General features: G+C 35.9%; 1 protein-coding gene across 1 annotated transcript in view; it reads right to left on the reverse strand.

Annotated features, from left to right (window-relative positions):
• frmd5b (FERM domain containing 5b) overlaps positions 1-24,637 on the reverse strand; it is a 59,642-nt gene that overhangs the window by 5,092 nt on the left and 29,913 nt on the right. Inside the window, exons 2-13 of the mRNA XM_032560737.1 lie at positions 14,031-14,135; positions 12,411-12,453; positions 12,178-12,256; positions 9,133-9,230; positions 7,633-7,756; positions 6,328-6,415; positions 6,102-6,190; positions 5,864-5,927; positions 5,619-5,710; positions 4,933-5,007; positions 4,740-4,808; positions 4,533-4,639 (exon numbers count right to left, since the gene is read on the reverse strand). Of these exons, the coding sequence (XP_032416628.1) occupies positions 4,533-4,639; positions 4,740-4,808; positions 4,933-5,007; positions 5,619-5,710; positions 5,864-5,927; positions 6,102-6,190; positions 6,328-6,415; positions 7,633-7,756; positions 9,133-9,230; positions 12,178-12,256; positions 12,411-12,453; positions 14,031-14,135 (1,033 nt within the window). The remainder of the gene's footprint in view (positions 1-4,532; positions 4,640-4,739; positions 4,809-4,932; positions 5,008-5,618; positions 5,711-5,863; positions 5,928-6,101; positions 6,191-6,327; positions 6,416-7,632; positions 7,757-9,132; positions 9,231-12,177; positions 12,257-12,410; positions 12,454-14,030; positions 14,136-24,637) is intronic.

A 24,637-nucleotide genomic window follows, 5' to 3' on the forward strand; every position in this document is an offset into this window, starting at 1 on the left:
ATAGGGTGATTGTTATATTAGATGATCATTTGTGTGGTAATAATGGACTGGTTCTATTGTTTTGCTGACGTGACCTTTGCATTTGCAAAGGAAGTGTTCTGTTAACACTTTGCTGCAATTAAGAAGTTATCAGCCTGATAATTACAGTGTAGTTAGAAAACAAGGCAAGACAAGGTTGACTTCAATGCTCTAATTTAATACTGTCTGTCTTGTAAGTTAGAGCATTTTAGCCGGCCTACAGAGAAACTAATTGCTCACTATAAAAAGCTGACACGGTTTCCCTTAGGTTCCTTATGAATATGATTACAATTTGTTGCATATTTCTGTGAACATATACAATTGGTATATAAGTGGCGTTCTTCTAAAGCACTAATTTTCATCAACCTTTGTTTAACTTGCGATATCGAATCAAGTGACTTGCTTCAGTGATTGTACTGCAAATGTATTAGAAGGGATTATTACCATTTGATAAAGATCACATTTGTATTAGGTGGTTACATTTCTTCACTGCCCTTAAACTCAACTGCTGCTTTGCACATGGATGATTTCAGCAGATGTTGTCATGACACCAAGTCTAAATCAGATTTGCTTTAGAGCTTTAATTAGGCACTTTTCATACATGTATATATTTGCCATTTAAAAACTTGAATGCTCTTATTGTTGGAATAATTGGTCATTTAAAAGATACCAATCTAAACTCTTCCATTTGGCCTTTTCATTTTCTGTAGGGAGTTATTTCTTTTTGTAGAAACCCGTTTATCCAAGCAATTTAAAGTTTAAAGTAGCCCCATGGTAGCAACTGACTCTGCTGTGTGGCTTTAACACTTTATGGTTACCCTTGACTCTTTTCCCTCCTCTATAATTAATCTTTTTTGTGGGTGCAGTTTTGGCCCAATGCCCTTGCGTGACAGGTTTGTTGTGGTTTCATTTTTCACTTTCTAATGACTTTAATGAAACTCTAGGCATATTTAGTGTTTCATTGTGCTTTATTGTAACATATTTTGTCACATTAACTGTTTGTAGAGCCTCTTGCTCTTTATGTCATGTCTTCCATATTCCTCATTTTGTTTTTTTAGACAGTGTTGGTATTTAAATTCAGACAGTTGAGATAGAGATTAATCTTATACATTTAGATCCAAACAACGTTCAGTCTTTCCATCAGGATGCCACGTCTTAACTTATTTGTCTATTCATTCTTGTAAATGTTCTGCAGATTTATTTGATTTTCTGTCTGAGAAAATCAAATAAATACTGTCTGTCTTGTAAGTTAGAGCATTTGAAATTGCAATACAAAACCATTTATGGTTTCATCACAACGTAACACAATGTCTTACAATGTTTTGAATATTTTAGCTGGACTTCTGTGATTTTCTTTAGAAGAAGATACATCTTTTTAAGCCAACTGCTTAGTTGAGATATATAAATAACAGGAAATATTTGTCACATGTAGAGCCAGTAGTAAACATAAATTTCTGTAGCTTCTAAAGTTCATTTTTTTCCATCCTCCAGGACCAGTTTTAATTTTAGAAACTCCCATTTTCTTTTTAAATGTTACTGTTCTTCTATATATTCTCCAATAATTAATAACTATTTTCACAGTGCAGTTAATTATGTGATTTGTTTTTGTAATCTGTTTCCTGATACATGAAACAGATTTCTTATAATTTTACTGAAAACATTTCACATCAAGTTAGAAAAAAAAAGCAATTTTAAAGGGGATGTACAGTATTTACTTTAAATAACATCACCAGCATCAGCAACAGTTTTGCCTGTTCTTTGTGCATTTGGATTAAGTTCTAAGATCAGTGTGTTCCCTTGGTTTTAGTTTCTTTCTGTCTTTGTCTTTATTATTCAGCTTGCTTCAGGCCGCCTGTTTGCTCTCTACCACTGCTCCTCTCAATCCTCTGATTGGTTCAGCTGCATCCAGTGTCATTCTTCAGCTCTTCCTCCATTTATGAGTTTTTGTTTTAAATGTTTTTCTCTGGATCCCCCCACTCCATGCTGTATGTCCCACTTCTTTTGTGCATATTCTAGACGTTTCTGTTATTATTATAACCTTCATCATGATCATTCCAAACTGTGAAGGTCCAGACAGAAGACAACCTCACTATCATGCATTCATAACGTAAATAACAATGTTAGTTAAATAATGATCTCTAATTATTACAAGTTAAAAGTCATTTGACTCCCATGAAGTCTGTGAAACACTGAGATTTAAAACTGCTATGGACATAGACTTGGATTGCTTGTAATCCGTTTGTAGAATTTTAGAAAATAACTTCTTTTTAATCATTTATATAGCCTAGGAAAAATATTTCCTTTATATGTCTTGGATCTTGAATGGCATACAGATTTCATAAAAAAATTCTTGAGTAGATAAAAAAAAATCACAATAAACAAAATTTTGCATCTTTAAGTGATTGATATCTGTGGCCAGTCAGTTGTTTAAAATTGCCATTTTTTGTCCCCAGTGGAAAAAGTTTGGACACCACTGCATTATGGGAAACTTCTTTTTCCTTCATTTTAAGTTTTTACATGATCAAATTAATCACTGAAATAGTCTTTCAACAGAAAAAACAGAGCCCACAGAAAACGCAACCAGCTGGGTTTTTACCTGCAACGTTGGATTGTGGCTGACTGTAACCATGAAAGGAGGGTGGGACAGCTAGCCTGGATGGAGATTTGGAGTTGTGTCCTGACCCAGAACCAGACCCTGAGGTGGAAGATCCTCCAGGGAGGGCTGGGAAGAGTGGCAGCACCCCCAGAGCTTTTCCCAGGAGCCTGGGTCCCATAGAGAGCACACGCACCTTAACTTCTCGATAACAATGGTTGATCATACGCAGGTGAACGTTCACCTTGGTCTTGATCTGGATAAGACACTTCACCATGATTTTAGTCACAAAAAAACCTTCGGTGCAACTCTTCTGGCCTTCCTTTAACCTTGTCTTTCTTCTTATTGCCTCTGCTGATTTGATCCTCCTGCAGTCAGATTGTACCTCCGAGTGTAGATGGGAAAGTGAGCAGCCTTCCTGTCTCTGGTCGGTTGGTCACACAAATTGCCCAGCAAGCTGGCAGAGATAGACGAATCGTAAAACGGTCAGATAGTGACAGACAAGGCCAAGGAATGCTCCCCACTTGTTCCTCAGTCCCACTTGTTCCCTCCTCCCTGCTGACAGCTGGGACATAGACAGCATGACCCCTGACAGCAGGAGCTATTTTCAAGTTGTGATATTATTACCAGCTGAAATACCAAAGCAACAAAACACAGGCGGTTCATTGTAGGAATATTTAGGTGATTGGTCAAACCCTGCAGTCTCTGCCCATGACAAGAGGAAGGCTTGTTTGAAAAAAGATTAAGCACTGCAAATAGACTTAACTAAAAGTTTATTAACCTGAACAAGCTGATCAACAAACAGAAAACTCTCAGTGGAAGCATTAACCAAAGGTTAATAGCCAGTTGGATGGGAGAAGGGGCAGTAAGTGGCCTTTATAAAGTGACTGCAAGAGTTTCTCATGACAAAAACAATGCTTGAGGGAGCAGGTTGATCAGTGCCATTCGGGGTATTTATATGTTTCAGAATGTATTCACAGAGAAAGAATACACAATATGTGTGTGGTTTAAAAGGTTGTGTTAAAAAGACCCTATGTTTGATGTAGACGTGTATTACCAAAACATGTCAATCTAGAGAATATTGATCACAAAAGAAGCCAAGAGGCCCACAGTAACTATGGAGGAGATGCATAAATTAATGGCTCAGGTGAGAGGTTCTGTCGATATTGCAACTATTAGTTGGGTCAGTCCATAAATGGAAAAGCAGTGGGAGGAATGCCATTGCTAAAAGAAACCCAATCCTATTTAAAGGCTTATTGCAAGCCTTGTGAGGGAAACATGCAGAAGAAGGTGCAATGAGAAGGATGAAATTTGGCCATCATACATTACGCTGCTTGAGAAAACTAACACTTCGCATCATCCTGAACATACCATACCCATGGTGATACATGGTGGAGACACCATCATGTTGTGGTAATGCTTTTCTTCAGCAACAGCAGGGAAGCTGGAAGGTATGCTGAAGATAAATCAAGCTATAAATGCATGCCAGTTCAACATGTCAAGCCCTCATCATCATACAGCCTCAGCTACAACACAATGGGTTCAATCAAAGAATACCTATGTGGTCTAGTCAAAAATCTGTGGCAAGACCTGAAAATTGCTGTGCACAGGTGATCTTCATCCAATGTGAGGTCAAACTGTTTTGTGAAGAATACTAGGGGCTGTGAAAGGTAGTTACAAGTATTAATCAGGCAAACATGAAGTTGAAGATTTTAACACAGTAACCAATATAACTAAACTATCCCTGACCCATTTTACTCCCAGGTTAAATCCTATTATTGTGAAGCTGTCTGAAGTGTCTCTAACTAGTGTATAACCCTTTTAACACTCTAATTAAGTGGTGACTCCTTTTATTGCTTACCACTGCTATGTTTTCCCTCTAGCCTCATGCATGGGTGTGTGTATATGTGTGTGTAATTACCTTCCATGATGGAGATGTGTACAGCTCTCCTTCGGGTTCGGGGCACGCTGGTCAGACGAGGACCGTGAGTGATAGATGGACAGCTCCTGCTGGGAACCATACCAGCCCTGAGGTCAAAAACAAGCAAACAAAACAATAAATACACATACACATAAATATACAAAATCCCATTTACACAAACACAATTAAAGGAAATAAAAATGTAACCTGTGGATCTCTGGGGGGTCCCTCTTGATTCTGGCACTTTGTTCCATCACTTCTTTTGCAACCTTTCCACTACAAAACAGAGATTAAAATATCAGTTTGATATTATCCTCTCCAGACAGTCAAATGTGTGTCTAATAAGTTAATGTAACTGTGCTTTTTATGAGTACTTCATTCATAAATACTGTGTGTTTACCTGTATCTAAAGCGACTACCCTTGAAGAAGAGATTGCTACTGGACACAGTACGAACTTGACTTGACTTCTCCAACCTGTGAGCCAATGGAAAAAGTGAATCCAATATATAGATCTCTGCAAAACTATCCACACCCATTCCACAGTTTTTTCATATCCAGACAAAATATTATTTTTTTCATATCTTGTCTGGTTATAACCAGACCAATACAAAGTGCAACATAATTATGCTAGGGAAAAAGGAATATCTGGTATTTCTTACAAATCATATTGCAATGATTCAATAAGATGTGGGATGCACAACCACCAATTGGTCTGTCGATAAATTCTCTAAACTGAGGTGTTGATGTTTGCAGCTCCTCCAGAGTTACTATCTTTAGTTACTTCTGTCTTGCCTGTTTTGCTAGTTTAAGAGAATAAGTATGTTTGCAGCTATACTTCTTTCCATACTTGTATGGTGGGTTGAACGGTGCTCAGTGAGATGTTGAAAGTTTGAAATATTATTTCGTAACCTAATTAACCTCTTTAATGTCTATCAAGAACATGTGTCTGTAAGGTATCACATTAAGGTTTTTTTGAAAACAATAGACTATTTTACTTTACATTTCATAATCGTGTCCTACTTTGTATTGGACTGTATTATTTAATCTTTCTGCATAATCTTACATATCTATATCTTGTCACTTACTTATAGAAGGCCTGGTTCTCCACTCCACACTTCCACAGATGCTTACAGGCTTCTGGTGTAGGTGCAAAGTATGTAAGTATAATCTTTCTGTCCTGTAGCAAAACAAAATTACAATATTTTCCTTCATATCTGTATTTTTAAAGGAAGCACAAGTGAGAAGGGGTGTTTTTAAAAAAATCTTAACTCATTTGACTTTCAATGTTGCACAGATTGTGTGGATACATTTTCATGGAGAATTTTCATACCTCATTCTGAGTTGCATATATATGGAATGTCTTTGCTTCAAATTTAAGTTTGGTTACCTCCTCCCTGAGGTAGAGACAGAATAAATAAGGAAAAGAAAAGGGTAGAAAAATAAAGGATAACAAATTAAGAAGAGGAGACAAAAGCTGAAATGTCAGAGAATAACAGTAACTGTTAGAAGCAACTTTGAAGCATGCTACTTCTTCACAGAATTTTAAATAGTGGCTCAGCTGTACTCACCATTTCAGAAAATGGACCCTCCTGTTTCCTTGTAGCACAGTGAATCCAAATGGAGTGAAAGCAAGAAAAGCAGGATTCCCAGACACATCCTGAGGGAAAAACAATCCATGGTTTAGTTTAAGCGAGAAAACAGAGTGACCGAACCAGTCTGAAAATAAAGAAGTACAAAATTTTGACAAGGAAGCCTGAATAGTTTCATATTTCGTCTTTTTTCTGTAAAGATTACTTTGCATGGATGAGGGTCTACTCCATACGTCTCAAGAGTCTGGGCTTTTTGCAAGAAGTTGAGCTCTGATGTTTCAGGAGTCTGACCTCTGAGAAAAATAAACCACAAAAAAGGGGAAAAGCATGTATGGATGCAATCATGATACTTTTACTAGGACTGAACCTCATAGTAGATACCAGACTATAACCAGCACAGCTAGCAACAAATCAAATAAACAACCCTAAATATACCAAAACTATATATATTTAAGTTACTAATTAGCTATATTTTTACTGAACAAGTCTGTTTAAATGTTTACAGTAAAGTTTCTGTTTTCCTGATATTCTTCCTCATAGCCATTTTTTTTGCACAAATATGACGCTACAATTCAAATAAATACCCAGAAAGTACCTCATTTGTTTAGTTTAGCAATCATTCCTTTACTATTTTTTACACACTGCATGTATTTTACAACTTATTGTTTTTGTTTTTTTGTGTGCCCATTTTGTGCATATTGACCGTCTCTATTTCATTGCTGCTGGTAGATGCTGAAAGCTTTAACCGATACTAGGCACAAGTAGAATCAACTTGGGTTATATTATAAAAGTAAAAAAAAAAACGCTCAAATGTCACAGCTACTGTATATACTTGAGGAAAAAGAATTAAGGCTTAACCTGCTGCGTTGGAGGTTGCATCTTTGATTTGAGTGTGCTTATTTTGGATCTTGGCAAAATAACACTGAGGAGATTGATGAGACTGTAGGCCATTTTTTTCCATTTTATGTATCGCTTTTGCTTGAATAGTCATCCGTATATGTTTTTTTCACAATTGTGTTTACAAAGGCAACCAAGGGAATATGTATTTTAGTAATAAAGGAAAACTACAACCATAAATGATCAATAGAGGGCAGTGTAGTATTAAAATCCATACCCAGTATTTGCATTTGTCCCCTAGGCTAAGCATACTGCATACACTAGTATGAATACAGGACTGTGCAAAGCTTTGGACAGTTTAATACCATCAGCTGGTGCAGAATGAAACTTATTCCAGAAATATGAACAAATTCAGAATGTTACTTTGGAATGAGGCAATGAGTCCTAAGAGAGTTATATTATAACCGAGTCTCAGACTTTGTACAAAAATCTGCCAGTACTTTCAACCAGAATGTAATTGCAGCATCAAACATTAAAGTAAAGAAATAGTAGATAAGGAATTGATCAGGTGGAAGCTGTGAGCTAGGGGTCTCCATGTGATTTCTCTTTTGTGTTACAGAGAAGAGAAAGGGGGAACCCAGGTGCACAGGGATCTCGCCAGGTGTCACCTTACATCAGCTCAGTCTTGTGAATCTCAGCAATTCGCCGCTCCAGTTTCTCCGAGTGCTTGGGGAAGAACTGGAACTTGGAGCTATAGCCTTCAGGGTGTTTCCCAGGATCGTAATCACCAATTTCAGCTGAAGAAATAAGAAAGGTAATGATAATAACTGTGAGCATTCAGCTAATTTATTTTATTTGAGACACTTAGGTAATATGTTATATCTAACATTATCAACATTAGCTATGTGGTAACTATGTAATTATATTTTGTAAAATCTAACTTGTGTAATATCAGCCAGTTATCATTTCAACTGTGAAAACAAATCTGTATCTCTTCTAAATATTTCCCTTTTTCTAGTGCAACTGTTGTGTTCATAGCTGTTTACAGCCAACTGAAATTTAGTGACACCCTTTGAAAAAATGATGGTGATAATTTGGCTTTTTTTTTTTTTTTACTTTTAGCCAGCTTCAGTTATTAAAAGAGTGCTGAAGCTCTACTGATAATCTATATCTATATCAGGTATGGGCATAAAGGACAGTGAAAGTTGATCCAGATATCAAAACTAAGATTGGAAAACACAGTTAAAATTTTTCATAAGATATTGCACCTTATAAAATATCACTTTGTCGCTGTCCTTTGCCATTGTAATACTGCACATACTGACTTAATATACTGAGGAGCTTTACCCCAGAAGATTCAAAATTCAGACCTGAAATATATGGCAAGTTAAGGAAAAACAACAAAAGACCCAATACAAATACATGTAGGATGTCATTGTAATGGTAAAAGATTCTGAAAATTGTTCTAACATTTAAAATCTTAATTACTTAATTACACCTGGCATCAAATGTCAAATAATTCTGGATTTCAATATTTCCCAGTGGTCTCGTGTGTTAAAAGCAGTACTAAGATTCAGAAACAATAAAACATATATTTAACAATACGTAGAGCAGATTTAATGACCAAAACCAGTTATTTTGTTTTGTCTTTCCCATTTTTTCTCAGCTAAAAGACCTAGTATATAATTATTTGCCTTTGCTACCTAAAATACGTGGGACTACTGGCTGATAACTTCAGCTGCATTGACACATCTTGAGCTAGCTGCTAAATATGGACACAATGAGAGCGTTCGAGTTGGAGAAAGGCTGAGAGATAAAATCCTGATAGGACAGCTAGTTAGTGAGTGACTATTTCTAAATGTATTCTGACTGTCTGCATTTTAATAACTGCAACATCAGCAAAACTAGTCAGTTCTTCCTTTTTTTGTTGAATGAATCTTGGGTTTTTATTATCGTTTTTTTCCAGGAGGATATTAAAAAATAAATTAAAAATTAAAAAATGCTGTTTTTTAAGCAAGTTCACCATAAAACTAACTAACAGCAGAGGAAATTCAATACATTTACATATATTCATTTTATATATGCATGGAACACGGGTGGAAAATTTAGCTCTCCATCAATGTAAGATCTTCAGGTTAAAAATAAACTTGCTTTATCTACCAATTTATCACACCTTGTAATATGTAGGCAGCTAGCAGAGCCGCATCTGATGTCTTGCAAAGTAGGCGGCCATGGTAGAGGTCCCGCTTAACCTGCAGGAAGACTAGATATCTGCGGGGCAAAATGAAAACACACATGACTAGATTTAAAACATGACTAGATGCAAAATCTGCTGCAGACACTAAATGTTTATAACTTCAAATGAAAATATTCTTAGAGAGTTTCAAATGGAAAATTCTGAGGAAAAAACAAAAGTCTCTATAGTGTTTCCTTAACGTTCAAGCAAAGTCAATGGTGATTTAAAATTAGGCTGGGTGATTATCTGTTTTTAGTTTCTATCTGCAACATATTTTAATATTTCTCTTTTTCCTGGCAAAGATTAATTTATACACCTGAGATTCACCATCTCTTAAGGCCAAAGCAATAAAAAGTGGAGCCATGAAAATGTAACTGGAAAGGTGCCAGCGTGCCCTGTGGATTTTAATTCCTGAATATTTATGATGCAACTTGAGGTAATTATCTGCTACACACTAAGGTAATGTGTGTGTATCTCCCAAGGAGCTTACCTCAGCACATACCTGACATGCCAAGTAAGTTATAAATGTCAATATAAAACTGGCCATGGTTGGTATTGCAGATGTCTTTAAAAGCAAACAAAAACAGCTGTAAAATTTAAAGTGGCATTTATCGGCTTCATGATCCTACGTCGTTGAGAGCCTCCAGTCAGAACAGATGGGTGGAGAACAAGAAGGGCTGTTGCCCTTGCCAGCTTTCTGCTTCATCAAGAAGAGCTCAACTGTGAGGGAGAGATTTTATTGCGTGGCAACCAGTCGAGGGATGTGCTTTTGCAGGGATCTGTGCACTCGATATTGCTCTGGCTCACTCCTCACAGCAGTTTGTTTAGCTGTCAGAGATGCCACACGGTGCAGCAGCGAAGAGGAGCTCCATCGCTACACAATGTAAAGACTTAAATCCACTGCACACAGGCTCACTTTGCGGTTTTTAGGATATTCTTAGGATCTAATTTTATACATCTGTAATAAATGTGGGATTTTTTGCACTTTTAACTCACCACTTATTAAATAATAATGTACAAAATTACATCATAATGTAGTCAAAGCCTGCAATTCTGCCCTGGTGTCTAGAAACAATCTGTATGCAAAAAGTCATGCATTATTTACTATTACTCTGCTGACGTGCAGGGCTTTTTGATGTCTAAAGTGGGCAAAAAAGCAACAAATTACCATGCTGCTTATCCCAATGTTCTTGAACAGAGATCCTGACAGCAGATAAAGCAGTAGCTTCAGATATGTTCAACCATGAAACCTTAAGGTGCTCTCTAACACGGGCAATAAAAGCAGGGCAATGTGTGGCAATGCTAACATATTTATAGACTGTGCAGGTTTTTCTTTGTGACAGATCAACACAAAGTAATGAATAATTATCTAAGGAAAATGCATGACTTTCAGTATTTATTCCCAAATTAATTCTGAATAGAGTAACATCAGCTATTTGAACATTCAAATACTTTAATCTAAATCAGTTACATTTTCTGGCCAGAGTTTCTTGCTAAACAGATTTGCAGTTTTCTCTCCATGACTTATGACAAACTAGAAACAGTCATTGTTTCTCCCAACAATGACTTCCTTCTTATCATTTCTTTATGAGCACCAAATTTATAAACTGCTCATCTAATAGCTGTTGTTTCAGCCAATCTTCCCACCTGAGCTGTGAGCGTCTTTACTAGTGTATTGATTAAGGCTCTCCTTACCCAATCCATGTGTGTAGATGGATGACCGAGGGTTGCATGTTTGTGCTTCACTATGCTCTTTCCTTCATCAAATGATGGATTAAACATCATTTGATGAATGAATATTTTTGGAAGAACATTTTTATAACCTAAACCTGCTTTTAATTTATCATCAACTGATTCAAGCAAGCCACACTTTTCAAGTCACACTTTTCAAATAATTTAATGCTTAGTTTCCTTTTAATTCACTTTTGTACTGTAGTCTGTTGGTCCGTCAAATAAAACTGCAATAAAATACATTGAAGTTTGTGGTTGTAATATCACAAAATGTGAAAGATTTTAAGCTATCTGAGCACTTTTGAAAGATACTGTATATTTCTGTTTATATATTAAGAATACCTGCAATGGATCAGTTTTAATACGTCACAATGCCACACCAGTAATGTGAAAAGCTATGTGGACAATCTTTTATATTCAAAACCTTTTTCCACCTTTTATTCCCCCATGTTTGGTGCTCCTTTAAAGTCCAAATGGAGAAGTTTGTGGCGTGGGAGGATATGTGGTCTTTGAAGATGTGTTTTGATCTTTAAGCCTTTCTCTCTCTACTTTTAAAGTTATTAGGCTGCACTCGGCATCAGTCAGGGTCTTAATTTGTGTTGAAGATCTGCCTGTGTCTTCTGGCACCCCACTAGATCCTTCAGCTCTACACGGGCAACATTATTTCTGGTCTTCCACTTGACTTTCATGTTCTAGCGTCTTCAGGATCTTTTAACTAATTTTAAGTGACTGTCTTGATGTGCCCAAACTTAGCAGCGATGAAGAACTCTCAAAATTCCTGCAAAGTTGAAAGACAGAAAGCTTTTTTTTATTTAGCCATCAGAGAGTCCTGAGAGTGTGAATGTTGGAAAGAAAATAACATCAAAGCCAGATGTGTGAGCACATTTTGACGTTTTAAGACCAATGGTCATAAAAATGTGATGAGCAGCGTTTTAAAAATAAATCAATTACAGTCAAGAAAATAATTTTTTATAATTTCCTTAATTTTTGAAATTTGTTACTACATCTTGAATTATTAAGCTCTTACTTTCAATCTGTTAATGAAACAAAAGTGAGAAATGTGATTATTTAAGATTCAAGAATTGCAATTTTGAAAACGAGTGTATTTTTTCTTGCTTCATGATCAAATGCTTCCTCCAGATAGACAAAAACCTTTATAATTGATTTTGTGAATCAATATTTATAAACATCACAGATGAACTAACCTCACTGCCCCCTAATTGTTGCACAGCAAGCCATGCTAGATCCTACCTGGTGATTTCCTCTTTCAGAGCAGCGGGGTCTGGTGGATAAAACTTCACACGCAAACACATGGTGAAAGGTGGCTGGGCTGAAAGAACAAGGAAAAAATAATCTATCATTACCTCAAAATGTGCTTTCTGTATGGATAAATTATAAATTATTACTCTCATCACTCCTTATTCAGTTTTTCCCATGGTGATAGAAATTAAACGTGAGAATACAAACATGAATAAAATACTTACACTTCATTTGTTTGGCAATAGACTTTGTAAACTCCAACCAGTGCTGCAAAGATTGAGAAAAAATAAGAACAGCTGAACTATTTAAACAGTCTTTAACTGCCTAACTTTCTTTCTTTACATTACATTGCTCAGCAGTCGATTGTGATTTTTAAGCCAGCTGGAAGCTACATCAAAATTACTTTTAGTTCCCTGCCTTCTGTTTATGAAGACCTCTTAAAACACCAGTGTGTATGCAGACAGCAGGTCATACAGAGAAACCTTTCTAAAAAGTAATTAGATGAGCAAGTCTTTTCACACTGATGAGCCTAATGAGTCAGTGGGGTATTGCATCGTGGAGTTATTTTCAAAAAACAAACATGCTATACCTTTACTAGCATTCTACTGATTGTCTTTGTTTCTTTAAATCTCTGCTGACTGATGTTTAAACAGGCAAAGAGAAGCCTGAGAGCGCAAATAGTTCAAGCTCTTATGAGCTGTTCACATTTCAACAATAAAGAATAAACTGATAATAAGCAACCCTGCAATTTTACATAAGTCTATTTATTTTTCTGACTGATTTGTCTATCAATCAAATGGAGATGACCTTTCTCTGGCATCCAGAATTAACCTGCAGATCTGCCAACCTGCCCTGCATGTTTATGTGGTGGAAAACTTGTCATTAAGCCACTGAAAGCAAGCTGTTACAGTAATTTATTTATTTATCTTTACAAGGGACCATTTCTACAGCCAAAACAGACACTATGCGGATAGTTCAGAACATAACATTTTGAAGGAATTTCAAATGCAGGGAATAAAAATAAAGGTAAAGAAAAAATAGAAATCGAATTGTCATAGTAGTGTTATTTAAGATAACACACCTCTTAAATTTGAGCCAAAAGGTAAAAAGGCAGAAAAGACACAAATTGTTCAATTTATTTCGACTCCGCATACAAAAGAGTCGATATAAGAGAGTTAAAAAGAAATAATAACTGGGAGGAAAAAAGTAAATGGCCATACTTAGCAACTTAGCAAAATGTTATGTCATTTGCATCGACACAGGCAAAATTATGCAACAATAAAATAATAATAAAAACACACACACATAAACAAAGACCCTGACAGTTATTTCATAAAATAACTGTCAGAAATGAGCAAGGTATGTCTTTTCACTGCATGTGTAGATATGTGATTGAACTGACAACTAGACTGAATCTGTCATCCAAAAATTAAACAGCATTTTTTGTCATTGGGATCCAGTTTTTATTTAAGCTAAAGATTCTGTATCAATCTTTTTCACATTTAGCATCAATAGATGCTTGTAATTTCTTAAAGTAACTTGCATCTCTGCATTGAGACAGATGCAAGTTCAGACAATGCATAGAATGGCACACAGCTAGAGGTCTGCACCAGAGTGCTGACATAGGAGATTAAACAATTTATTTTTTTTAATATAAACAGCTTGCTTCCAATTTGCACACAGAGATAACACTTTTTGATTGACAACAGACTTTGTAGATGAAGATGTTTCCAAATACAGAGAGAAAAAATATGTTTTCTGTTTACATGTTAGCAGGAGACTTTTTAAAAATCTTTTTTAGCCTTTCAATTGAAACAAATTCACAAAAATAGAAAAGTACTTACTCTTTGTTTGTCTGGATCGACATATCTGATGCCAAAGTAATCTTTCTCCAGGAGGTTGAGGTGGTGGCAGATGAGGTCAAACAGGTACTGTCCTTTGGCATCCCGCTGAAAAGAAACATTTAAAGAAATTCATAAACTGTGCTTATAAGAGTGTTGTCAAAGAAGCAAAGGCTGATCAATATTATCGAGCTGTCAAAATTTTAAAAAGTTACATTTTCAGAAACACAAACTCTCTGAGTCACTATTTCAGTTGTTCAAAGTCTTTTTACTCAAACACCAAAATATGGTTACCAGAGTTTTCCCTAAACATAGTGTAACAAAGTGCAGTTCTCTCTTGTTTTGGTAACACTGTTGTAAAACTACATATAGCACCTTGTTGTACTTGTGTTCCTCTATCAAGAGCAAAATGGTAACAAACATCATCTGACTGCCTCATCTTAGCCCCGTCTACGCTAGCAATTTTACACATTCAGAGAAAATTGAAAACGCTTCAAAAACACAAGCAAATTCATTTCAAAATTTTTTCATACCTCAATGTGTTGTCTAATTAGTTTGTTATTTATCTTGAATGCCTGAGAAATCTAAATGGCCACCAGAAAGCACTTTAATATTTCACAGCCCTCAAGGGAGATATATAAGGGCTATCAAATATTCATATCAAGGCTGCAGCCATCTGCGAAGGCTCAAAGAAATTTCTGCTCTAGTAAAGGACCTGGAAAACACTGAGACAAGGTGGAGGCAGGCGGATGAGAAGAGGAAGTGCTTGTCATGCAATGAATGCAGCATAGTCATCTGAACCTTGTGCTATCTGGTTATTATTTGAACTTAAAAACTCCGTGGAAGCAAACATGGATAATAATGATGTCATCCAATTAAAATAAAATCTGAAAGAAAAATAGGCTTTTTTTTCACTAATATTTATTTTGCTAATTTGGACAAAAGCTGCTTTTTAGACATGACCTCAGAAAGTAAACTTTCCTTAATTGAAGGCTATTTCTATTTGAATTATGCTTTCAAATAGAAAATCCAGGCCTTGAGTTTTTGACGTTTAGCCCAGTGTATTTTGGTTCTACGTGGGACAAAGACCCAAAAGCACATCAGATTCTGAATAACTCAAAAAAATAAAAACAAAATGGTGCTGTCATGATGTGTGTTTTGATGGTGGACCCAAATGCAAACTTACAAAAATCACAAGGAGCCAGAGCAGAACAAAAAAACATAAATCCAATGTAAAAGCCAGCAGGGAACATGGGGAAGAAACAGAGAAAATAACATTGCATAAAAGGAGTAACCAGCAAAGAGTCTGAGCAGAAGAAGGGTTTAAATCCTGTGAGGGTGAATTCTGGAACAAAAGGTCTGGGTTGATGAGCTAACAAATTGCAGGCTGAGGAGAGAGAGAGAGAGAAATGGCACACGGGGCGAGGGAGAGAATAGGAAATTGATGTAACACTAAAGAATAACTAGGCTTAAGAAACAATTAAGCTAGGTTAACAAGGAATAACTAGAGTCATGAAATTAAAATAACTAGAAACACTAAGGACTGAGCAAAATTAAAACAGAAACAAGACTGATTTGATCAAAGAATAAGAGTAAGGAACACAGAATAATCTAACCTCAGAAACAACTGAACAAACCAGGACTTAACAGGTGCAGTCTTGCACAGATGTGGATTTAAATCTGTTTGAGCTTGTATGGAATGACCTTAAGCAGGTCATCCATGCTAAAAAACCTTTTACCGTGGCTAGAAGGTTTTTTAAATTAATATTACAAGTAACTTTGTAATATTTACAATTTTTTTGTAAATATATTTCACAAATTTTGAGTGAAATATATTTATAAATGGAGCAGTGACTAGATGAGGCAGGGACTCTAAATGTAATTTTTAAACTATTTTTTGAACAGTTTTATTATATCTTCTGTTTTCCTATTTCAGTTCGTCATTAGGATTTGCCTCATGAGTGCATACACAGTGTTTTCTTTATGTTTGTTTTTTTTGTTTTTTTACGAAGTTGATACGTCTTCAGTTTCAGCAAAGGTAAAGGACATTCAGTAATGTCCCGTTTTGTCCTTTGAAAGAGACAGTGTGTTCTCGTAAGTGAAACTGCACAGTCAGAAAAACTGGAAACCGATATGTGAGAATGAGAAAATTAAAAAGATGGGTGAGAAAAACAACAGTGTAGAACTATTGTGAGACATTGGTCATTATGCTCCATTGCAAAATGGCACAGAACTACATTTAGAAATACTTTTTACTGATGATGCATCTAATAATGAATAATTAAAAACGGCGACAAAATCTGGTTTTACTTCAAGTCAGATCTCAACAGAAATTCTTCTGATGACGAGCTTTAACATTGTCAGGGTAGTTGAGACGTGAGCTACTCCCCCGTCATGCTGACAACATCAAATCGCAGTTATTGATATTCACAGGAGTCTCACAATCAAGAGCTAACACTCTTAAAAGGCAAACGCAGTGGTGTTCAGTAAATCAGAACATTAATTAAAAGTTAATTTAATAGGTGAAAACACATTATATTATATGTCTGAGCCTCTTGGTGGCTTGAGGCACAGATCCTCCTGAACAGATGGACCACCTTATCTATGTAGAACTCTGCTTCAAACTCCACTTTTTCAGTTATTCAACTCTGTTTTTTTTTCTGTTTTTTATTTTTATTTTTTCTGGATGCTTATAAATTGCATTCATGAAGAGTAACTCCAGGACATGCTGGAATCTGTCACACTGGTTGAAATATGCGTAATCCGTTCTTGTTGAATTATGCCACCCTCTTAAACTGTTTTGGTTTACTCTGCAGTCATTTTGCTTCTAATGTTTGCTTCCTTTCAGTCAGTTTTCAGCCTGTCTTTCTCAGAACGTCATAATATCCTCTTTGGCACTGAATTTGCAGTTTACATGACATTCTTGTAAAAAACTATGAAAACAGATAACAGTTCTGGTGCCCTGCAGCTAGGGAACATTTTTAACGACCTTATCTTGTATGGAGTCCTGCTTTTCAAAGCAGACATAAGTTTGATTTGAACAATCTGTCATATTTATGTTCTAAACATTTTAAGCATTCTACGTTGACACCAATATATTGCTATTTTATGATTAGATCATTTTCATTTATCCAAATTAGACAGAACAAGCACACACAGGACACAATTAAAACCAACATCAAGCTTGTTATAGCTATGGCAGTGCGGGGGCACACACGGTATTACCCAAAGTAAAACAAACCTTGAAAAATACATATTTAAAAATGTGTTAACAAATGAATACATATATTACTGCTTATGAATAAAATAAAACAAACATAATTGCAGCACAAAAAAGTCTAGTTATCATACACTCATAAAAATATTACTAAAGTAAATACTAACTGAAACTGGACACAGATGTCTTTAAGTCTTCTAGGTTAATTTGCAGAAAATATCAATGGTCAATTTGCAACTGATCACAATTGAGGTTATTATACTGGAGCAGCTATGGATCACATGCATCAAAGTATCATTCTCACCAGGACACCTCCAGCATGCCATTGCATTATTTATTATATAGCTGGGTAAAACAAAAGTTTGACATCCTATATGGTGCAATTCATCACGGGACATCTGGCCCCACGACGTTGCTGTACATCCTCTATATATCTCTGCATAACACTGATGAATGGGCTGGAGTTCAACCACCACAACCCCTTCTGAACTGATCATGCTTCGTTTTGCCAAGCTGTGCACTGACCAGACTGTTCCCAGGATGCAGTGGGCTGACCCTCTATCTCCTCCGTCAGTGTGTCTATATGTCACTGTCACGACATCCACCCTGACTCACCAGGACGGGCCTGCTGACCAGCCCGGCAGCAGAAATAGACATGCACACGCTGCATTCTCACACTGACTCTCTGTGATACACACATAAAGTAGCTTAGATTCCTCTTTTTTGTCACAAAGGTCAGTGGTACACCTGTGAAACTGACAAGAACCTTGTCATGCTTTGTCTCCTGTTTTCTCTTTGTTTTGCTTCACAAGCATCCCATATTACTCAGTGTTACACAAATTAATGTGTGTGTCTGTACTTTCTGGGGCAAGTCAGGATGAGAATTATTAATGACCCACATCCATGTCAGTTGTTCTCAAACAACAAAGATCCAGGGTGATTTTTCTTCGTTTAGGACTTTAGCAAAAAACTCAGAGGTATGAAATGCATTCGGAAAATCCATTCATGAAGAACAATAAACTTGTGAGCACAGATTTCCTCTCACATAAACACTACGTTAAATGATTTGCAAAGTCACTTTTTGTGATTGATTGAGCAGCACTTATGTGAGATTTGAAAGAAGACTTCAGAACAAGCTTCAGATTTCAGCTCTGCATTTCAACGTTTGTACTAACCTTCTTGCTCTTAGTAATTTAGCCAAAAAGTGAAGGATACTTTGGTGCAGTTTGTAACAAAAGAAATGAATCACGTTTTCTATCTTGACTTAATAGCAATAGGACAAAGCAGCAAGGCACCCTGCTGCTTTGTGTCTTGCATACTAATGAGGCACAGTGAACATCAGTGAGCTGACCAGGCACCACTGGGACACAAAGGCAGGATCAGAAGCAGAAACACTATTGATCTGTGGATAAGTGTTCTTCAACATCCTTATGAACTTTAATCTTATATCCGAGCTGCAATATACCGATGGTTACAGGGAGGAAAACTAAATGCTGCCACTTAAAGCAAAGCTTTGTTATTTTAGAGTAGGTAAACTATAGATCGTCAATGTGATTTGCTGTCATATGAAAACCACAAAATGTCCTGGGTTAATGGAACATTTCGGTGTGGATTGCTTCTTGAACTGTTTTCTCTCTCTTGGGTTTTATTGCTTTTTGGAAATGATTAGTTCTGTGCTGTTTTTGGATAAAAATCCCATTTATTGCCAAAGGATCATAAAAGTCATTTGGCAATAAATGGGACATTAAAACAAATGTCTCCTTTCGAGCATTTAAGTGAAACAATTTGTGTAGCTGGACTACATAAGGCCTTACATTGGCAGCAAATTATTATAACTGCAAAGTTCTACAAAGTCCTGAAGGTCTGCTGGATTTGGTCTTTAAAACATAAATGCTGAGGTAAGTTTTAATCAGCAAACGTACAATAGATCATATAGACTTAGGTATTTGTTTTAGTAAAATGTTTATATGCTGCAAGGCAAAGCTTCAGTAAAATATAATAATGTTCTTATTCACTTCATTCGCTATTTTTCTATTCTGATCAGGATTTTTTCAGGATTAACCAAAAATTATTACACTCCAACAAATATTAAGAAAGATAAAATCAAGTAGTGCAATAACGTAATACATTTATTGTTAATAAACTTATGCAATTAAAATGAAAAACACAAAGAAGCAAAATTCAAATTTACAACCTACTCTTCTCTACTGGTACATATTAAAGGCAACTGAATGTTCAACATTTTCCTATTTAAACTGGAATTTTCAAAGCTCTTAAAGTGTCTAGATTAGCAAAATATAATTCATAAACTAGTATCTGAACAACCTATCAACAGATATTTAGACAAAGATTTTTTAAGCATAATTCTTGAAAAGTTGTATACCTCAAATAAAATCTGGAGACATCAACTGAATGATGTCTCCAGATTTTATCCATTCCTTTAGTGCAACATTTATTCCAGCATTTTGAAGGGATCTGGATGAAAACAGTTCTTTTCAATTAAGGGTCAAATCCAAGATGTTTGGGTAACCTTCAACATTTCTCTGGATTTAATTCACTAAACATATATGGTAGATATGTTCCATTAACATGCCAAAACATACCATCAGCCCATCTGTTGGAAAATATATTGTGCTTTAAATTAAAGAGACAAAGATATATTTTCTAAGCACAAGTAACCGGCTAATACTGGATATGAGCTTGAACCTCGAAGGAACTCAGCAGTACTAGACTGATTACTAAATCCTGGCTTACAGCTGATATGCATTATTGTCTGAGCCAGCTGACTTGATAATGAAACCTACAAACTGCAATCAATTTGTAATTAATAACAACATAATGTCCAGATTTGTACAGTGAAAAGAGCTAATTGCTTCAGATATCCATTGCAAAGGTTTTACCCTGTTGTAAGATGTAAATCAACATACTGCACAGAAAATAACAAGAGCTGCAAAACTTGACTAAAATGTAGAAGATGCCCCCTATTGAATGTCGTTGAACTGTGGCGAAAGGGATAAATGGCGAAAATGAAGCTGAGTTTGTAAAATTTCTCAAGGAAGAAACATCGATTTTCAGCCTGAAATTGTTCTGTGCGCATCTGTTCTGTACAAATGTTCTTTGTAAAATAAAAGTAGTAGTACTGACATTAGCGAGCGTGCGAGGGGCAGCAGCGATATTAGCCACACTGACTCAGGGGTTAATGAGATTATTGTAGGCCTGTCATAGGGAGAGGAATGTATTAAACAAGCAGAGCCCCATAAGTGCTTCATGGAAGCAGGCGCAGTGTTTCATCATGGCTGTAATAAAAGTGATAAACGGGGAGATGGAAATAACCCAGACCTCGACCAAATGATCACTGTGGTCCTTAGCGAAGCGGCAGCACGCCACGCTCTCTCAGCCTTGCCAGGCTTTGCGTTGGATAAATTATTGAGAGGGTTTCCATATCAGCTTGGGAAACACCACATCAATAAATGATGGTGTCATTTTAAGCTAGAGAATGGAAATTGCAACAACTGAGCAAATGCTCTTAAACGGCTACAGGTAGCAAGTCATAACAGTTTTGTTTAATTACATTTTGTTTTTATTATTTAGTTTTGTGATTGCATGTCACGCAGCTTTAGGCATCTGTCTCCATGTAATTTAGTGGAAAAAATATGTTGGTGGGCTTAACATTGAGTTGGTGGAATATCTCAGTGCTCCACTGGATGATCTCTATGCTGATTTTCACCATTCTTAAAGTTGTTGCCTAAAGGCTGCTTGCAGAAAATCCTGAAAATGGTTTACTATAATCTTATGATATGGTAATGTGTCTTTTTCACATTCTGGATACACAAATTGAAAGAGTGAAACATTGATGTTTTTCTCAATGTGTTGCATTTTTGGATTATTAAGTGTATTTGCTAAACAGACTTACCATGGAAGTAAGGGAAGTAATAAAACAAATATATGGTAATTTATGTGATGAAAAAAAATTCTTCATAAAATTTAAGATAGAGAAGCAGTTTGAAGATAATAAAACTGTCTGTGCACAGAAAACATGCTCTTCTGTTCATCATCATAGAACAAATAAGCTGAACATTATATCATGATGTGGTAATTAACTATTTTTAGAGTAACATCCATTATCCAAACAGATTATGAATTTATCTCATAACCCACGAGTGAACTCAATGTGAAAGTCTTGCATTTTTTTATATGAGCATTTTTTTCAGCACCTTCTTCCAAATGCATGAAATTATTTCTTAAGCTATGCAAAAAGAGGGATGTTCCAATGAATGATTACATTGGTTCCTTATTGAAAAAATGTTGAAATTAATGAGACTGAACATCCCTGAAAAACTCTGCATCTGGTCCCTTTTTATGATTTATAGTCAGAAGTTACATTTATAACATCCATATGCTCAAGTGTAACTGCATTGAGTCACGTTAAAAGCAGAACTATGAATGAGTCACAGCAAAACACTTAGTAAACATGTTAAAGTCTCCACTTCTTCATCAAATAGTGCTGCATGAAAACAGAAGGAGCAGGATCTGATCTATTTGTCGAGTGAGCTATACTTGCAGAAGCTGATGAATGTGCTCAGTGATTGAATGGTCTTCTTGTTTATTGATGAGTGATTTGTCATGCTGATAAAATGCAGTTGTAACTTCTGAGGCTAACAAGTTTTCATGCATATGCAAAAAATAATAATAAAATGGATGAGTCTTTCTTTATTGTAATGATGCTTCCTGGCAAGCAGTCAAACAGTTGTAAAGGCTATTTATTTTTACCTTCAATAAATGTTACAAGAAATATAAGGGGAAATCATTTGTGGGTTGAGTTTAGTGTGTGGGCTGCACCCATGAAAAACATTTTGGTTCCTCGCTGTCACTGCCAAAAAGCTTATCCTGCAGTGGAATCTTGCTTTTTTTACATCTATTGGAATGAATGATTGAAGACATAGTGGAAATTTAACAATCGATTCACTTAACAAAAGGATGTTTCAGTATTGTGTGGCAGAACCACAATAGACTGAAAGCTCTTTCAGAGTAGAGATATGGGATTGCTGTTGGTTGCAGTGTCTCTGATTCTGATTTTCTTAAATGATTATAAGTCTTGTTTTTTCTGCTAAAGGAGGTGTCTCCCCACACCATCACACTGCCTCGATAAAAAGCTGTTTGTCATTGACAAAAACGATTTGGAAAGGTTTTAATAAGAACAAACTGAAAACTACATTCTGCTGTTCAACCCACTATCCCTTACGAATGTGGCACCATTAAAGGGGAATAACTGGGCCTTCCATTCATTTTGTTCATGGCCAAGAAGCATTGTTGCAACTAAGAAATAATCAACCTTCTTTTTGCTAATTTTAAAGAGCATTAATGTTACTAACTTTTATTAAGAATTGGAGTGGGAATTGGTTTTGGTTAATGTCTAATGATAAATTACGTCTGTCTCTAGATTTATCATTAGAATTGTGTGACATACAAACCCAGAGTGTAAATAAAGTCATTCCCACAAACAGCATTGAGCTAGTTACTTACTTTATTGCGCTAAGCTGATAAATCATTCTTACATTGAAACAAAGAGGTACATTTTAGGATTGATTTAATATTTTTCACTGACTATGACTGTTTTTAAATTATCATCACAACATGTGAATGATGTTTTAAGTGTTGTCTCTTTCATGAAAATAACCCAGCTTCTAATATTGTCCAGGAGTGTTTATGCATGGCTAATACTACGTTGTTTTAACTTTAAAGCATAACCAGCTTTTCAGACAAAAGCATAGTTTTATTGGTGATGACATTATTTTGACTAAATGCAACACTCTTCCTTTACTGTCTTTTTAGGTCTCCTCATAAAACATACATTTGCTACAAGACAGAAAGAAAGTGAATCTTTTAAGTGCATTTTCATAGTCAGTAGGCCGTCATTTTGCTACCCTTAAGGTGGCCAAGGGGGATTCAGCAATGTTGGGATTATTCTTACAAACTGTGTTTAGTTCTGTAAATCCTCTCTCATTCATGCAGAGTTTCATTCTTTAGGGGTTTCCACAACTGATGCTGCAGTGGACGTGTCCCAAGATCAGGCACCAGCAGAGGTTTTAGTAGCAACTATGAGTGTTTACCATTGCTTAAAACAAAGACAGACAATGAAATGAATAGAAATATGGTTTTTGAAGTATAGGACAAAGCAGTTAAAAGAAACAGAAAGTTCTCCAAACTGAAAGACTTTTCAGATTATCTGTCAGAAAAAGAGCATTAAACTTCTGTCTGAAAGTTTATACTGGCACTAAATCATCCAGGTAAAACCTGCCAGCTGAGCTCCACTTATACAACTAAAGAAAACAATGCCGCCTTATGAGAAAAAAAAAAAAAATTAAACATCATTTGTCTCACATCATATCTAAGCTGAGACTTTTTTTTCAAAACTAAAGGAGAATTCTAAATTAGATGTCTAAAACTGTGACAGATGGGTAACATTGCTCCTCATCGCAGGGGAGTTTCTGCAAATAGAAAAGCAATGTCCTCCACACTTTCATTCATTTAATAAGGTTTTCTAGTTCAGACAGGAACGACTGGGGTCAAACATAGTCGCTGTGTAAAAGAGATTTCTGGTTAAACTTTAGTTCATAGTTCTGTGTTGCGTTACAAGAAGATGATGAAACATAACAAGAACAAAGACTTATTCTCATTTAAACTCATCATTGAATTATGATGAAGATTGCTAAATTCTGTCAACTCTTGTGCAAAACAGTAAGGATTGTCTGAGTAGGGTAATTTTGGATCTGTTGGAATATCAGCAAAAAACAAGCTCATTTTCATCTTGAAACTTGTTCTTTCAGAAATGATCCATGTTTATCTGTAATTGACAGGACAGGGTCAGAATGTAGATGGACCAGTAAACTGAGAGTTTTGCATTCGGGCTCAGCTCTTTTTTCACCGCAGCTGATTGGAGCTGTGGATTACTGCAGAAGAAGAACCACTCTATGTGCTTCAGTTCCAAACAGAAAGGTATAGAACCTAAAAATTAAACCTAGTAACAAAAATGGGGTGAAATATTAGACACAAAAATATTTCCCACAAAAAAGGGAAACATATTATTGTTAAGCACAAAAAATGATAAGGATATTTATTTGGGTTGAGGATTTGCTTGTGCTTTAGCAGTCCATCAGAGCCTCTTGCTCAGTTCAGGTAAAATTTTAGGGGTCTACAATTTAACTTGTTCAGATTGTTCCAGAACCTTTTAAGAATTTTTAAATGACTGTCTTACTGCATCTAATCTCTGCAGTGATGGAAAATGACATGGAAGCCAGATTTCTCCACTGATTATGACTTTTTGAGGCTAATGTCTGAAAGTTTTGATCTAATTGCCAGTTTGAGTTAAATGAGTTTTCAGTAAATTGTCTCT

This window comes from Xiphophorus hellerii, chromosome 4 (genome assembly GCF_003331165.1).
Source record: "Xiphophorus hellerii strain 12219 chromosome 4, Xiphophorus_hellerii-4.1, whole genome shotgun sequence".
Taxonomy (NCBI): domain Eukaryota; kingdom Metazoa; phylum Chordata; class Actinopteri; order Cyprinodontiformes; family Poeciliidae; genus Xiphophorus; species Xiphophorus hellerii.